Source organism: Grammomys surdaster, unplaced genomic scaffold (assembly GCF_004785775.1).
Source record: "Grammomys surdaster isolate TR1022 unplaced genomic scaffold, NIH_TR_1.0 655, whole genome shotgun sequence".
In the NCBI taxonomy this organism is placed as follows: domain Eukaryota; kingdom Metazoa; phylum Chordata; class Mammalia; order Rodentia; family Muridae; genus Grammomys; species Grammomys surdaster.
The window spans coordinates 189816-206789 of record NW_021605074.1 but is presented as its reverse complement, the minus strand read 5'-3'; the positions used below and the strand labels follow the sequence as shown (position 1 = coordinate 206789).

At 39.7% G+C, this 16974-nt stretch overlaps 1 protein-coding gene across 1 annotated transcript in view; it reads left to right on the top strand.

The window, feature by feature from the left end:
- Ccdc138 (coiled-coil domain containing 138) overlaps positions 1 to 16974 on the top strand; it is a 63197-nt gene that overhangs the window by 21129 nt on the left and 25094 nt on the right. Inside the window, exons 8-13 of the mRNA XM_028782011.1 lie at positions 2063 to 2182; positions 3052 to 3129; positions 3647 to 3754; positions 9225 to 9386; positions 12370 to 12486; positions 16461 to 16653. Of these exons, the coding sequence (XP_028637844.1) occupies positions 2063 to 2182; positions 3052 to 3129; positions 3647 to 3754; positions 9225 to 9386; positions 12370 to 12486; positions 16461 to 16653 (778 nt within the window). The remainder of the gene's footprint in view (positions 1 to 2062; positions 2183 to 3051; positions 3130 to 3646; positions 3755 to 9224; positions 9387 to 12369; positions 12487 to 16460; positions 16654 to 16974) is intronic.

Below are 16974 nucleotides of genomic sequence, written 5' to 3'. Positions count from 1 at the left end.
CAGTAGAGGGCAGGCTCTAGTTAGGCACCAGCACAGCTTCTGTGTTTAATGAGATTTCTAGTTTTCTATTTCCCCTTCCTTGGGAGTTCTTTCTCTTCACCTGTTCCCTCAACCTCTGTGGTTATACAGATTGTAACATGCCTATCCAAGCCTTAGAAGCTGACACCCACATGTAAGAGAATACATACTATTTTGATTTTGTCCTTTTAGGTTTGGGTTACCTCACTTAGGGTGATTTTTTTTTTTTTTAGCTCTATCCATTTACCTGTGAATTTCATTTTTCTTTAAGGCTGAGAAATACTCAGGAATATGTAAATTTTCATTAGCTATTTATTAGTTGATGGTCATCAAGGCTATTAGAATACAACAGCAATGAACATGGTTGAATGGTTGAGCTAGTGTTTCTAGTAGGATGTAGAATCCTTTCAGAATATGCCTGTCTCAGGGTTACTGTTACTGTGATGAAACGCCATGTCCACAGCAACTTGAAGAAGACGGGGTTTGTTTGGCGTATGCTTCCACATCACTGTTCATCATCAAAGGAGGTCAGGACAGGAACTCAGTCAGGGCAGGAATGTTAAAGGAGGCGCTCATACAGAGGTCATGAAAGAGTGCTGCTTACTGGCTTGCTCCCTGTGACTTGCTCAGCCTGCTTTCTTATAGAACCCAGGACCACCAGCTTCAGTAAAGCTTGGCCCTCCACATCAATCACTAATTAATAAAATGCCCTGCAGGCTTTCTTGTAGTCTGGTCTTATAGAGACATTTTCCCAATTGAGACTTTTTCTTTTGATGATTCCAGTTTGTGTCATCTTATTCTAAAACTGGCCAGCACAATGCCCAAGAGTGGTAAGCTGGATCTTGTGGTAGATCAGCTTCCAGTTCCCTAGAACTGGAAAGAAACTACCACACTGATTTTCACAGTGGCTGTTCAAGCTTGTGCTTCTACCAGCAGTGGGTAACTGTTTCCCTTCCCCCACATCCTAACCAGCATGAGCTATCAGTATTATTGATCTAACTCTGGTGTCTGGTTTAAAAAAATATTGGCCCTCTATCAGGTGATTAATTAATTAATTATTAATTTTCCCATTCTGCAGCCTGCCAATTGGTCGTAATGATGTTATATTTTGCTTTGTCTTTTGCTCATAAAAGCTTTGCAGTTTTATGAGATCCCGTTGATTAATTGTTGTTCTTAGTGTCTGTGTTATTATTGTTCTATTCAGGAAGTCTTTTCTTGTGCCCATGAGTTCAAGATTATTCCCTGCTTTCTCTTCTGTCAGATTCAGGATATCTGGCTATATCTTGAGGTCTGTGATCCACTAAGACTTGAGTTTTGTCCAGGAAGATAGATGTAGATCTATTTGCATTCTTCTACATGCAGGTGTACAATTTGACCAATAACATCTGTTGAAGATGCTGCCTTTTTTCCACTCTGTATTTTTGTTAAGAAATCAGGTGCTGGATCTGGAGAGACGGCTCAGTGGTTAAGAGCACTAACTGCTCTTCCAGAGGTCCTGAGTTCAATTCCCAGCACCTACTTGGTGGCTCCTGACCATCTATAATGGGATTTGATGCTCTCTTCTGGTGCACAGCTGTCCATGTAGAAAGAGCACTCATATACATAAAATGAATAAATAAATCTTTAAAAGAAAATTATGTCCATTTTCATAATGTTAAACCTACTGATCCATGAGCATGGGAAGTCTTTCTATACTCTGATATCTTCTTTAATTTATTTCCTTTGTGCCTTAAGTATTTATTATACAAGCCTTACACTTTCTTCATTAAAGTTACTTGTGTGTGAATGTGTGTGTGTATGTACGTGCACATATACATATGCACATATACACACATTTATGAAATGTTTATATATGTATATATGCTTAAATACATTGATTAGAGTTTTTGTGATAGAAGAATTTCAGCTTTAATTAATTTATGTTTAATAGCATTTGATTTTATTTTTTTTATGGTGGGAATTTGACTTGGGGCCTTGGGCATGTTAGGCCCTACTGATACTGGATTCTTAGCTGTTATTTCGATTAGATTTCCCTCTCTTCTAGCAACACAGTAAGGAAGTTGAACACTTAACGGAAGCTCTTAAGGAAAAGACTAAAGAGAACAAGAGAATGAAGTCCTCCTTTGATACCCTGAGAGAGCTGAATGATAACTTAAGAAAACAGGTATACCTATTCCATATGTATTAGATGTTAAGATTATATTTAAGAAATTTAAGTCAGTCTTAAAACATTTTAGCTAGAAAGAATTCAATAAATCTGTTAGCTTATAACATTCTCGTAAACATAAATATTTAAATTCTTGTTTCCTCTTTTTCATCTAGCATATATTTGGCAATTTGAAAAAAAATAAGAGAGCTTTACTAGATTTGCAGCAAGCACAGGGACTGATGAGATGAATTAGTGGTTGTGAGCCCCAACTGCTCTTCCAGAGTGCTGGGCTCAGCTTCTAGCACCCACGCGGTAGTAGCTCACAGCTGTCTCTACCTCCAGTTCTGGGGATCTGATACCCACTTCTGGCCTCCACATGTACTGCATACATGTGTGCACAGATATGCATGTGATCAAAACACCCATAAGTACATTCTTTTATTTTTAAAGCAAGCATAAGAAAAACTTAGTAATTTGAAAATGGATCAACGTCTTCCTTGTATGCAGTCTTAGGACACAAGCTCTCAGTTTCACTGTGTTTTAGAGTAGGTCTTCCAACCTCACTTTACCTAATCAAGATAATCCCTCAGAGGCTCGCCAGAAGGCAAACCCAATTTAGTTCTGTATAGATGGGCACCTGCCCTGTGAATGGTTACAGACTGTCTTGTTGATAGTCAGCAGTAACCATCATAGGAGTTTTGAAAAGTTTTCCTAAGATGTAAAGTTTCCTAGATACTGTTTATGTTTTAGAATGAAATGGGAATCGTTGGCTGATTTGTTATATTGCTTGCTTACGTATCTGGTAAGATTAGACAGTACATTGAGAAATAGTATCAAAATAGTTTAAACTTTTTATTGAAGTATGCAATTTTCCCCTTCCTTAGCTAAATGAAATAAGTGAGGAAAACAAGAAGATGGAGATTCAGGCCAAAAGGGTCCAAGCTCGTTTAGATAACTTACAGGTAAGTTGCCTGCTTTGCTCTCAAGAATTTTTGTTTTTATAATTTTTTTTGAGTGCATATTTGTATGTTTGGGTTGAGTATATGCCATGTGTGTGCAGTTGCCTACAGAGACCAGAAAAGGGCATTGGAGCCCCTGAGACTGGAATTTTAGGCAGCCGTGAGCTGCCCAACTAGTGTCCGGTCCTCTGGAAGAGCAGTGCCTTTTCTTAACTGCAGAGGCACCTTTCTCGTCCTTGTCATAATTTTTAAATGAACTGTTTATGCATATGAGTGTTTGTGGCATATATGTCTGTACACCATGTCCATGTCCTATGCCTGTGGAGGTCAGAAGAGGGTGATGGAGTTCCTGGAACTGGAGTTACAGATGGCTGTGAGCCACTATGTGGGCGCTGGACATTGAGCTAAGGGTCCTCTGGAAGAGCAGCTGTATATCTGTCCAGCCCTGTCTTGCATTTTTAAATGATGTGCTTGCGTTTTGTAAGATTGCTCCTTAATTTCCAACTCTGTGCTGTTGCAGAGGAAGTATGAGTTTATGACAGTACAGAGACTGAAAGGAGATTCCCATGCTGCTCACGAAGTGAAGAGTTCAAAACAAGAGAAGGTACCAGCTTCAAAACCTCTCAAGGTATGGTGTGATGAAAATCCCTCCAGTGGGGAGCGAAGAAATTTTCTTAAAACTTTTAATCATTTTTCTTTCTATTTTAAGTAAAATATAATTTTGTTTTGAAAGAATTCATTTTAATTATTTTATAGAGACTTATCTGTATAATACATACACACACACACACACACACACACACACACACACACACACACATAAATTTTTACCCCTTTCTACCCAGAAACAGAATAGCATTCAGCACTGTCTTACTGGCAGTGACAAGTCACAGGCCCTTCTAGGTTACTTGTTGTTAATAAAGTTATTTTATCAAAAACCACACCTGGCTGTGTTGTGATTTGCATGTCAGATTTATTTTAGTTTACAGTTTGAGTGATTTCAGTGGCCTGTTAGGTTTTTTCGTTAGCTTTACATAAATTAGAGTCATCTGGGAAAAGGAAATCTTAATAGGGGGATTTCCCTTATCAGATTACTTGTAGGTAAGACTGTGGTATTTTTTTGATTCCTGATTGATGTCTTCTCTGCTGTGAGGTGCCACCCATGGACAGGTGGTCTTGGGTGGTATAAGAAAGCAAGCCAAGCCATTGGAAACAAGTCAGTAAGCAACACTTCTCCATGGCTTCTGTGTCAGTTAGATTCCTGGCTTGAGCTCCATCCTTGGGTTCGTTTTATGAGGAACTATGATGAGGTTCTGTAAGCCAAATAAACCCTTTCCTCCCCAGGTTGCTTTGTTCTTTGTGTTCATCACAGCAATAGAAAGCAAACCAGGATAGGGCCTAGAGTGAGGCAGGTTGTCATGACGGGAGGACGTGTAATGAAGCAGACCCGCACACCTCATAGCCAGGAAACAGAATTGGAGGAAGAGCATATCTCCAGTGACATCCCTTCGCCTGAGCCCTACTTCCCAGTTTCCACCTTCTTCCTACAGTGGTTAGCTCACTGATTATCATCATTGACTAAGTCATTGTTAGCTCATCACTGACTGAGTCAGAACTCCCATGATCTAGTTACTTTGACCCCTCCAAGCCCCGCCTCCCAACACTTCATTTTTGGGGGACATTTGCTACTCAGATCATACTACTACCCCTGACTGGGCTCTGTGAATCCCTAATATTTTTTAACTTGAGGTATAAATCACATATAACAGCAAACCATATTTTTCTCATGTAAAGTTTGGTGAGTTTTGGTAAATGCTTTTCTTTATACCATGTATAAACAACTGTAGCACTAGAATGTTCCTCTCTGTCCTTTCCTATTCATTTCTGCTGGTCAGAAGCATCCATTGACTTGAATTCTTTTTTTTATTGGTACTTTATTTATTTACATTTCAAATGATATCCCCCTTTCTGACTTCCCCTCCAGAAACCCCCAACCCCTTCCCATGCTTCTGTGAGAATGCTCCCCCACCCACCCACCCACTTCCACCTCACTGATCTAGCATTCCCCTACAATGGGGCATCGAGCCTCAACAGCACCAAGGGGCTCTCCTCCCATTGATGTCAGATAAGGCATTCTTCTGCTATGTATGCAGCTGGAGCCATGAGTTCCTCTTTGGTTGGTGGTTGGTGGTTTAGTTCATGGGAACTTGGGAGGTCTGGTTGGTTGATATTGTTGTTCTTCCTATGGGATTTCAAATGTCTTCAGCTCCTTCAGTCCTTCCCCTAACTCCTCCATTAGGGACCCCGTGCTCAGTCCAGTGGTTGGCTGTGTGCATCCACATCTCTATTGGTCAGGCTCTGGCAGAGCCTCTTGGGACAGCTGTACCAGGCTCCTATCAGCAAGCACTTCTTGGCATCAGCAATAGTTGTCTGGGTTTGGTGTCTGCAGAATTCTATCATTGTAGAATGTTTGGCCTATTTTATAGCCTTAGTGCATGGTATGTATTCATTTGGTTAAGACCTTTCTTTTCTCTTCATCATGTTGATTGTGAGTAGTATTCCATTATATGAATTTATTATAGTTCACGTATCCATTCTGTGGATAGACACTTGTGTGTTTTAGTTTTTGTATTTTATAAATAAAAGTGCTATAGATATTCACATATGAGAACTTTCTGGACATGTTTTCATTCTAACTAGAACCAGAATTTTTGAGTTATAAAATAGATGTGTATTTTTGAAAATGTCTATATTCCAATTGTAGCATTTTATAACTCTAGCATTGTATTAAAGTTCTATTTACTTAACAAACTTGCCAGTATCTGGCAATCTTTTTTTCAAAGCTTGAACCTTATAATACCTGTGTAGTAGTATTTACCATGGACTTTAATCACTTTGATACATTTTGTAGTTCTTTAAGTTGGAAAAAGGTGGAAATTTTATAGCCAGGTACTGGCTTGGAGAGATAGGGAAATGGTTACGAGCCCTGGCTACTATTTCAGAGGACTTGGGTTCAATCCTCAGCATCCATGTGGTGCCTCACAACTGCCTGTAACTTCAGTTCCAGGGAATCCAATGCCTTCTTCTAGCCTCTTTCAGACATTGCACTCACATGGTTTGCCAGTGAAACACTCATATATATAGAATTAAATAAATAAATATTAGAAAAAAGTATACTCAGGATTAATTTCATCTAAAAGTAGTTGGTTTCTATTTGAAGAAAAAAAAATGAGGTTTAAAAGGATTCTTGCAGGCCAGCAAGATGGCTCAGTAGACAAATGTTCTTGACAATCGAGGCTGACATCCAGAGTGACTCCCAGCACCTACTGTAGAAGGAGTGAACTGACTCCCTTCTACACAAGCACACTCTCACACACGTATCTGTCATATATACATAAGTACATAAATATATTAAAATTATTCTTATTTTTAAAACATGTCTAAGGAGACCAGCATGTTTGTAAGCTCTGAGTTTGATGAGAGATCATAAAACAATGAAGATGAAGACTGTGTAAGAGTGATTAGAATGAATGATTCATTATAACAACCATATGAGCCGGGCGTTGGTGGCGCACACCTTTAATCCCAGCACTTGGGAGGCAGAGGCAGGTGGATTTCTGAGTTCGAGAGTTTGAGGCTAGCCTGGTCTACAGAGTGAGTTCCAGGACAGCCCGGGCTACACAGAGAAACCCTGTCTTGAAAAAAAAAAAAAAAACAACCATAAGAATACACACACACACACACATACTCGTGTGCCAGTTAATTTTTGATATGCCTTGACTAGCTCAAAGGTTGGGCAGTTCTAATCCTCCCTGCTGCTAGCACACATTTCCCTCCAGCTTAACAGCCTCTAATTCTATTGTTGCTCTGGCTCCTGAGTGGCCCCCTAGTCTTTGTTTCCCAAGCCACTTCTGAGCAACCCTTCTGGGGACCACATTTCTTCTCACCTACATTTTGGATGATTTTCCTTCTGCAGCTCTAAATCTGATCCATCACCCTCCGAATCATAGTGATTCCCCCCTTTCTCTCTCCTAGTCCCTAGCCTGTGCAAATCTAAAGGTCCTGCCTCAGTCTACTTGTCCAGCCATTGGCTGTTGGCTCTTTATTGATTGGTCAGAAACCAACTGGGGACAAGGACCTTCAGCATTTGGACACACAGATTCCCGATTTTGGGGGCCGGATTAATTCAAAGCATTAGAACCAATCCCCAACATGACAGGAACTTCTATTTAAAAATAATAAGACCCATGCCAGGTCAGCCTCTAGTATAACTGGAGATTGAAGCAAAGTTTGGGGATTTTATTAGGACAATACATCTACCAAGTTATTCTGAAATGAAGTTTATTGGAACTTTTGTTGCTTGTAGGAGTGCTGTAAGCTCTGGTCAGCAAGTTTCTATGTAAAGCTGAGGCTCTCAGTTCACAGTTTTACATAAAAATAGTCAAAGGTAGGGCGGACCATTTTGTTAGCTGACTCTGAAACAGTTGTTGGAAAAAGATCTGTGTCTGTCCCTTGAACGGGCAAAAAGGACTCTAGTTTTGTTTGTTTGTTTGTTTGTTTGTTTAAGGTAGGATCTCGTATAGCCTAGGCAGACTTTGCTCTGTAAACTGAGAAAGGCTCTCTTTTGTTGTTTGTTTCTGTTTTTCGATACAGGGTTTCTCTGTGTAGTCCTGGCTGTCCTGGAACTCACTCTGTAGACCAGGCTGGCCTCGAACTCAGAAATCCACCTGCCACTATTTTTTTTGTTTGTTTGTTTTTGTTTTTTTGAGAACGACTCTTAGGGTTCTCTAAAGCAACAAAACTGATCGGATGTATGTGTATATATATATATAAATATATATAGATACATATATATATATATATGTGTGTGTGTGTGTGTATATGTGTGTGTGTATGTGCGTGTGTATATATATGTATAATATATATTATATATGTATACACACACATATATATCTTTAATGTATATTATATGTGTATATAATGTATATATAACATATATTATAAAGATATTTATTAGAGTGGCTTTATAGCCTGTGGTCCAAGTAGTCCAACAATGACTGTCTCCTGGTGGAAAGCCTGAGAATCTGATTGTTGTTCTGCCTGTGAGACAGTATTCCCAATCTTCTCTTGGAGCCCTAGAGGGCTGGTGGTCTTCAGTCTTCATTGAAATTCCTAGGAAGTAGGCTCTGATACCAGTGAAGGAGTGCCTCACAGCAGGATAGGTGAACTTGCCAAGAAGCAAAGCTTCCTTCTTCCAACTCCTTTAATTTTGGCTGCCACCTGAAGGTGTGGCTCAGACTGGAACATCTCTCACAGTTTTTCCTGGCTGTTTGAGTTTTAATGTAGTTTTTATTTTTTTTTGTGGGACCAAGCAGAGGTCTCACACATGCGAGGCAAGTGTTCTACAGTTGAGTTATAGCCCCAGACTTTCGCCTTACTTTTTTTCTCTCCTGTTTTGGTAGGCTCTCAGAATAGAATTTCCAGGAAAAGATTACACATCATGTTTATAGCAAGTTGTTGTTACAAAGAAAGTAAAAATTTTGTGGGAAGAAAATATGAAATCCCACAGTGATATTATTTAGTTTGGGAATTGTTAAGTCTGTGTTGTTAGGCTTTTTTGGACAGGTGATTCATGCTGCTAAATTAAAGCCAGTTGTTACATTTTTGTGTTATCAAACTTAAATAACTTTAAATGACAGTTATTTTAAAATAATCGTGTTGGTTTGGAGACAGGGTCTCACTGTGTAACCCAGTTTGACCTTAAACTCACTGTCTTCTTGCTTGAGCTCCTTGGGGGCTGGGATGGGGTCATAGTCTAGGACCAGTGTATATAACCACTGAAAATTCTTTATCATAGTAATAAGGTATAATTTTATTTTCCTTATTGTGATGAATTTACTTAACTAAGCATGCATTTAATGTTTTTAATATTAACAGTAATTTATTTAGAATTTAATTTTGCTTAGGTAAATACCTAAATACTTGTCTAAACTTACTTTACGTAAATTATTCTATAGCTACCGAATTTAAGGTTTTCTTTTTAGTTGTTACGGGGTTTTCAACTGAAGTACACGTTTGATTTACTGTTTGATCACCAGGCAGCACTCAATGGACAAGTGTATGAGCTGTTAACTGTTTTCATGGATTGGATATCAGACTGCCATCTTAGCAAAGTGGAGCCCGAGGAACCTGGTGTGGACGGTGAAAAGCCTCCAGCCAAGCCTTCCCAGAGAAATGACATTCAAGAGAAATGCGTAAAGGTTGGTTTTTAAGATTTGACTTATTTTTATTTTATCTGTGTAAGTGTTCTGCTTGTGAACATGTCAGGGCCACACGTGGTCTGGTGCCTGTGGAGGCCAGAGTCGGTGTTGGATCCTGGAACTGGACTTACAGAAGGTTGGGAGCTGTGGTATTGCTTCCAACCTAACCTGGGTCCTTTGTAAAAGCAGTAGATGCTTTTAACCTCTGAGCCATGTCAGCAGCCCCTAAGTTTTTAGTTCTTTGTTTTGTTAATTTGAAATACACGATGATTAAGGGAATGGTTCTGGCATTATTATTTATTCATTTTATTGTAGTTTTAAAAAATTACATCTGTTTATTTAATTAAGTATATCTGGGAACACGTGTACACCACCACACATATGGAGGTCAGAGGACAACTTTCTGGAATGAGTCCTCTCCCTCCACTGTGTGGATCGCAAGAGTGGAACTCGGGTCCCCAGGCTTGGTGGCAAGCACCTTTTCCCACCAAGTCATCTCACTGGCCCCGATTTTTATTTTTTAAATTAGATTCATATATTTATGTGAGGGTTTTGCCTGCATGTATGTATGTGTACCACATGCATGCATGATGCTTGAGAGTTTAGAGGCCTGCCTTGGATCCTCTAGGACTAGAGTTACAGGTGGCTGTAAACCATCTGGGAACTGAACCCCAGTGCTCTGCAAGAGCAACAAGTGCTTTTAACCACTGAGCCATCTCCCCAGCCCCAACTTCTGACATGTTTATAAGTGGAAAATGTTGACAGTATTTTTATTTGGTGAGTCAAGGTTTAGATACACAGCCTAGGCTGTCCTTAAACTCACTGGCTACTTCAGGATGGTGTTAAACCTAGGATTATCTCATCACTGCCTCCCTGGTTCTGGGATTATAAACATGTACTTCTATATCTGGACTAGATGCAGTTTGGCCTGAAAATTGTCTATACCAACAGGTTTTTTTTTTTTTAAACATGATTCATTTTTAACCTCAGTATTAATTCATACTAAATTTAAAAGGTTTATTTTATGTGTATGAATGTTTTGCCTACATTCATGTATATGTACCGAATGCAGTCACTGATTGAGGAATTAGAAGAGGGTGATGGGTCCTTTGGAACTGGAGCTACAGAGTGTTGTGTGCCTCTGTGGGGTACTAAACTCTGGTGATCTCCAAGAGCAGTCAGTGCTCTTAACCACTGAGCCATCTGTCTAGCCCCCATACTTACATTTTTATTTATATTTTTATATTATTGTTTTTATTTTGGGCATGGGGATTAAACCCAGGGCCTAAACAGGTACTCCCACTGTATTTGTAGTTTTCTTAATATGATGGGAATTGGTTTTTTAAAGTAGAGACATGACTTAATAATATACCCAAAAGTGTCAAAAATGGTTATCTATTCAGTGATGTGAATAGTTCTTCCTACGTTGAGATCTATTTCGATAATTCTATTTTGTTAGTTCTATTTGGAGGTTCTGCTTTCAGTGGTTCTCATTATCAAAAGGAAATATCTTATGATGCCAGTATCAGTGCTCATGATTTATAACAAGTATGAAAGGTATTTAGAGATTGACACTTAAATATAAAAACTTTGAGGAAAGCACAGATTTTGTTTGTTTTTTAACAATAATTTCATGATTATTAAGTATATTGTAGATTTTGAGTAAATGATATTCATCATTAATTGACTCTAGGTGATGCCAAGTTAACAGTTAAGGGTGACCGAGGCAGGTTGATACTGTATTTATTCTAAGAAAGTAGGATTGCTGAGATAGTTTTGAAAAACAGTGTTTTTAGAAATGACCCATAGGACCTTCTGACACATTTTGTTGTGTGTGTCTGTGTGTTTTTAATCATACTTAGGACCCATTATCATTTAAGGGTCATAAGTATTGATATGCTCAATATTTAAAAACATAAAAGGTCATTAAAGTAGATCTAATACATTTGTTATGACAAGACTGGATATACTTTATAAGACTGATTTTCTTTTGTGATTAAAAACCAGATGGGTGGGATATTTTTAAAGAACTTGAGAAAAAACGACAGTAATAGCAACAAAGTAGTACAACATGAAGCAGAATCTGCTAAATATGCCACAAAAGTGAAGATACTTAAGTGTCAAGAGATGGACTCACAGGAAATTGTCTGTGAGCATTGATTGTGTTATTAACTGCATGTATTAGAAACCTCAGGAGGAAGAGAGGAGGCGAGCTTGTTTGGTAGGATAGTGGGCAAGCACAGCCCAAATGTTTTTATCAAGGAAATAGACACAGAAATCTAAGAAGCCAAAGGAACTCCTGTCTAAGATAAGCTCCAAAGAGATTAACCCCAAGATACATTATTACATGTTCAAAAGTCAAAGACAAAAAAGATCCTGAAAGCCCCCAGAGAAAAACAAGTTGCCACAGACAAAAAACAAAACAAACAAACAAACAAACAAAACCAAAAAAAAACCCTCTGTGGCCATGTCAGCAGCTCTTGCAGTAGATCCTTGTGAGCCAGTTGGAGTGGCGCAAAGTACTGAAAGTAAAAACTGTCAGGTGCATTCTTGTCCAGTGTAACTTTCATAAATGGAGAGATGAAGACTCAGATAAACAAAAGCTGAGGGGGTTCCCTAACCGCTGTCGGGCTGGAGGGGCTAAAGGGAGTCCGAAGTGGGATGCAAGCTCACATAGGCCATATGCAAGAATAGATACAAAAGTAACAATGTAGTCATCTTTATATAAAGCAGACAATATGAAAACATGACATCTGTTTGAGAGAAATTTAAAATATCTAAATAATGACCTTAAATAGTCCAGAAGACCTAATATTTTTAAGTACGTCAGTTTTCTACCCCAGGTGAATTGTATACTCAGTGCATTATCCAAATTTCAACTGACTTCCATAGACCAGACCTGAAGTCGTTCAGCTGTGTTTGGGAAATGGTGGCAGTGAGTTTCAGATCTCTAAGTAGGCTGTGCTTCTGTCTCCCACTGCAGCTTTTGCCTATGATGACAGAGCAGCTCCAGTGGATGCCGCTTGTGAACGTCAAACTGCACGAGCCTTTTGTGAGGTTCATCTATTGGTGTCTGAGGCAGCTGGATGCCAGCGCACAGGTACTGACTCACTGGAATCTGTCTTCCGGCAGACTCGAGTTACCATCAGTTCTCTTGGTTATGTTTCACAGACAGAGAAATAGCACGTGTGTGTGCACTCTGTCCTTTTTCTGTTTGAGACCAGCCTTCTCAGTAGGTATTAATACTGTCCTAAGGTTCTGAGAGGAGCAGTATTCAGCTTGTTGACCAATTCCATGTGCTCAGTCTTCTCAACACAGGAACCTAACCATCTTCTCTCTCACAGCATCATGTTCATGCATCAGTATTGCATAATTTTTGCATGAAATTCATGTGCACACTCCTTCAGATCTTCAACTATTTAAGTTTCTAAGTGATTTTTATCTGTTAAACTTTGTAGTCTCTATGTTTATGGTGATAGCATGTTTGCCTGCATGCATGTAAATGTACCATGTACATGCAGTGTCCACAGAGGCAAAAACAAGAGCATTGGATAATCTGGAACTGGAGTTGCAGAGGGCTGTGAGTTATGTGAGTTCTGGGAGCTGAACCCAGGTCTTCTGCAGAACCAGTAAGTGTTCTTAAGCACTAAGTCATCTCTCTAGGCCTAAGATATATTTTGGGGAAAGTTTTAATTGAATTTTAATTATGAATTGAATTTTTATTAAATTTTTATAATCATGTGTGTGTGTGCACCATGCACATGCAGCATGTACCCATGGGCCCTTGAGCCATGGGGAGGTCAGAGGACAACTTATGCCATGTAGGTCCCAAAAATTACAGTTAGGTTGGCAAGTTAGGCAGCAGGGGCTTTTCCCTGCTGAACTAGCTCCGCAGCCCCAGATCCTTGTGCTTACACAGTTATTCTGATTTCTCTAACTTCTTGTAGTTTGTGTTTTTTTGAGGAAACAAATTACTTTGTCTTACTGACAAATTTGTATCTCTAGAATTTGGAATGTAAAGATAAAGTGAAAGCAGGCACGATGTATTTGGCTCTCTGAACTCAGGTGCTGCATGGAGACAGACAGTGTTTTCACAGGGCCCTTCTATTTGATGTGCCTCACTGTCCAGAACAGTGGCTCTGTTCTACATCAGTGAGCTTTTACTTCTTTACTTTGGCTGTTTTTTTAAAATTGATCTTTCAAAGGATCTCATTGGTTTACTTTCTACACTTGCTTTCAATTTAGTTTCATTCTCTCTCTCTCTCTCTCTCTCTCTCTCTCTCTCTCTCTCTGTTTCTTCTCTATAAGTTTATCTTGTACTCTTATTTCTAGATTACTGAACTGAAAATTCAGATTATTGTTTTAAGACTGTTTTTCTTTTTGTGTATGTGGTAGTGTTTGGATTGACACAGTCTTACTGTGTAGTCTAGGCTGGCCTTAATTTACAGGTCTGTCTCAGCAGTGCTTGGGATTACAGTGTATGCTACCATGCCAGCTCCTCCCTTCCCTCTTTCACCCTCCTTCTACTCTCCTCCTTCCTCTCCCTCTCTCTACTCTTCTTCCCCTCCCTCCTTCCTTCCTTCCCTCCCTCCCTCCTCTCCGCCCTCCCTCCTTCTTTCCCTCACCATTCAGGTTCTTATGCTTGTCTGTACAGCAGCTACTTAGCCACTTGAAGCATCTCCCTTATCCTACATGTTTTGATAGTCACATTTTCTTTTCTTTCTTTTTTTTTTTTTTTTGGTTTTTCGAGACAGGGTCTCTCTGTGTAGCCCTAGCTGTCCTGGAACTCACTCTGTAGACCAGGCTGGCCTCGAACTCAGAAATCCACCAGCCTCTGCCTCCCAAGTGCTGGGATTAAAGGCGTGCACCACCACCACCCGGCTAATAGTCACATTTTCATTTACATTTTAAAAAATACTTATTTTATTTTTATTTATGTGTATGTATATGTCTGTATAGGTTTGTACCAGAAGAGGGCGTCAGATCTCTTAGACCTGGAGTTAGAAATTGTGAGCTGCCTGGCCTGGGTGCTGGGGTGTGAACTCTAGTCGTCTGCAAGAGCAGCGAACACTCATGTCTGCTGTGCCATCTCTGCAGTTTACATTGACCTTAACTAGTGTTCTAATTCCCTTAGGACTTCTTCTCTGTCGTATGTGTTACTTAGAAGTTCATTGTAGGTCTTTTTATCTTTGTTTTGCTGGTGTATCTGTTAAAGTTATTACTTTTATATCTGTTCTGTTGTAGAGAGTGCTTTATAAATGTTAACTGGTGGTATTTATATCCTCACTGATACTTTTAGTTCTCCTATCAATAGAAGACAGTGTGCTGGAGTTACGTCACAGCCTATGTATTTGTGTTTCTCTTGGACTCTGTATTTTTCTCTCACATTAAATAATTAATTTAATTAATTTTGTTTTTCATGTGAGCTGAGTGGTGGTGGCACATGCCTTTGATCCAGCACTCAGGAAGCAGAGGCACGTGGATCTCTGAGTTCGAAGCCATTCTGGTCTACACAACAAGTTTCAGTTTGGCTGAGGCTACACAGAGAAACCCTGTCTCAAAAAACCAACCAACCAACCAGTCAGATTATGTGCATGCCTATTTTGTCTGCACATGTACCACCACATGTATGCAGTACCCATGGAGAGATCAGAAGAGGGCCTCTGATTCGCAGGAGTTGGAGTTAGAGTTGTGAGCTGCCATGCGGTGCTGGAAACCAAACCCAGGTCCTATGCAAGAGCAGAAAGTGCTCTTAGCACCGTGCCAACTCTCCAGCCTGCTCCGCATGCTACAGCGTTGCTGGCTGGTGGATATACTTTAGGGATTATTACGTCTTCTTGAATATTGACCCTGCTTCCATTATGTAATTTTCATTTTATTGTCATCATCTTCTTTACATTTTTTTGAATGGTACAAGTTTTAATTGTTTTAGACTTTTAAGAATAGAAACATTCTGCATGCTACAAAAATTATATACTTTCCTCAGGGATACTAAAATCTTACTTACAGTACATTTAAGTCAGATCACACTATTCATGCCTAGCATTGCCCAATCACTTGTTATCCCCAAAATGTCAGAATATGTGTTCCTAGTTTCTGGTGTATGTATTTGACATGTGCTGAGCTTAGAATCAGTTTACAAACCCTCATGAAGATGTAGAAAATTATGAAAATCAGTGACAAGGGCCAGAAGAATTAAGTCACAACACGGAAACCTCTAAGTTATTTCTAAGTCTAGTGTACGCAGTCTCATTTCCAGTACTTTGAAGTGGCTTTCTCATGTTTGTGTCATAGTCTGTGGGAGACCACCAGATTCCATGTTATTCTAGAAATACCATTGTTTCTGTTTTGTTTATTTTCTTGTTGCAGTTTATTCCATGAGAACTTTCCATGATTCTGACCCAGTATTTTCTTCTTTTGTAATTATTATGTTTTTGGAGTCAGTGGGGGTATCTGTAAGCGAGACTGATCTGAAAACATGAAGTCAGTTGTTTGACAAGCAAACTCTTCTGTGTCCTTGCCCAGGACAGACTTTGCAAGCTCAGGGCCAGGGGCCGGGGCCAGGGCCAGGGGCTGGGGCCAGGGGCCGGGGCCAGGGGATTGGGGGCGGGGGCAGGGGGCGGGGGCAGGGGCCAGCTACTTTTGGTTCCTGGGATCCTGGCTTTTCCTCCTTGAAGAGACTTGGGGCATCAGTGCACAGGCCACTGCGCTCAGTCTCTGGTGCTCCCTTCGTGCAGCATGGCTTGCTGAGCTTCCTGCTGACTCCACCCTTTCATCTGGTCCTCTGAGAAAACCTTGGAATGGCCTAGCTCCCAAGAGAGAAGGTGGTGATCTCAGAGGACTCCAGCTCCCGCTTTTTGATATTTCACTATACCAGATTTAACTTGATCATAATTTCTTCAGAAAGCATTTCAAGAAGTCCATACTTGGTTTTTAAAAGTTAATTATATAGTTTTAATTGTAATTTTATATAGTTTTAATTGTAATTTCAATTCTATTTTTCATAAATGTTTGCTTTAGTGCATACATTTGGTCAAACTATTTAAAATTGATGATTGCATATATTTTTAATAGCATTCAACTATGACGTCAACATTGAGGAGATTGGGGGAAGACATATTTAAAGGAGTTACAATGAAAGGAACTCAGGATAATTCTTTAGAGCCTTCCGTGGAGAACAAAGCAAAGACGGCAGTGTTCTTCAAGAGTTCCAGCTTGTCACTGAGATTCTTATCTACCTTAATTGTCCTCAAGACAGTCACTCAAGGTAAGCTTGATCATTCACTGAGTAAAGTTATGAGCAAATGTTATATACTAAAGCATTTCTTTTATTGTGAACTATGTTCAACATTTTCAGAGTGAGATTTTGAGTTATTTTATAATAGTGACACATTCTGAAAACAATTACTTGTAATTGCTGAATTTAAGAAAATAAAGTCAGCCAGATGGTGTGAGGCATGCTTTCAATCGTGGCACTCCAGAGGCAGGGGCAGAGGGGCAGAGGGGCAGAGGGGCAGAGAGGCCAGAGGGGCAGAGAAGCAGAGAGAGAGGAGGAGAGGCAGAGAGAGAGAGAGAGAGAGAGAGAGAG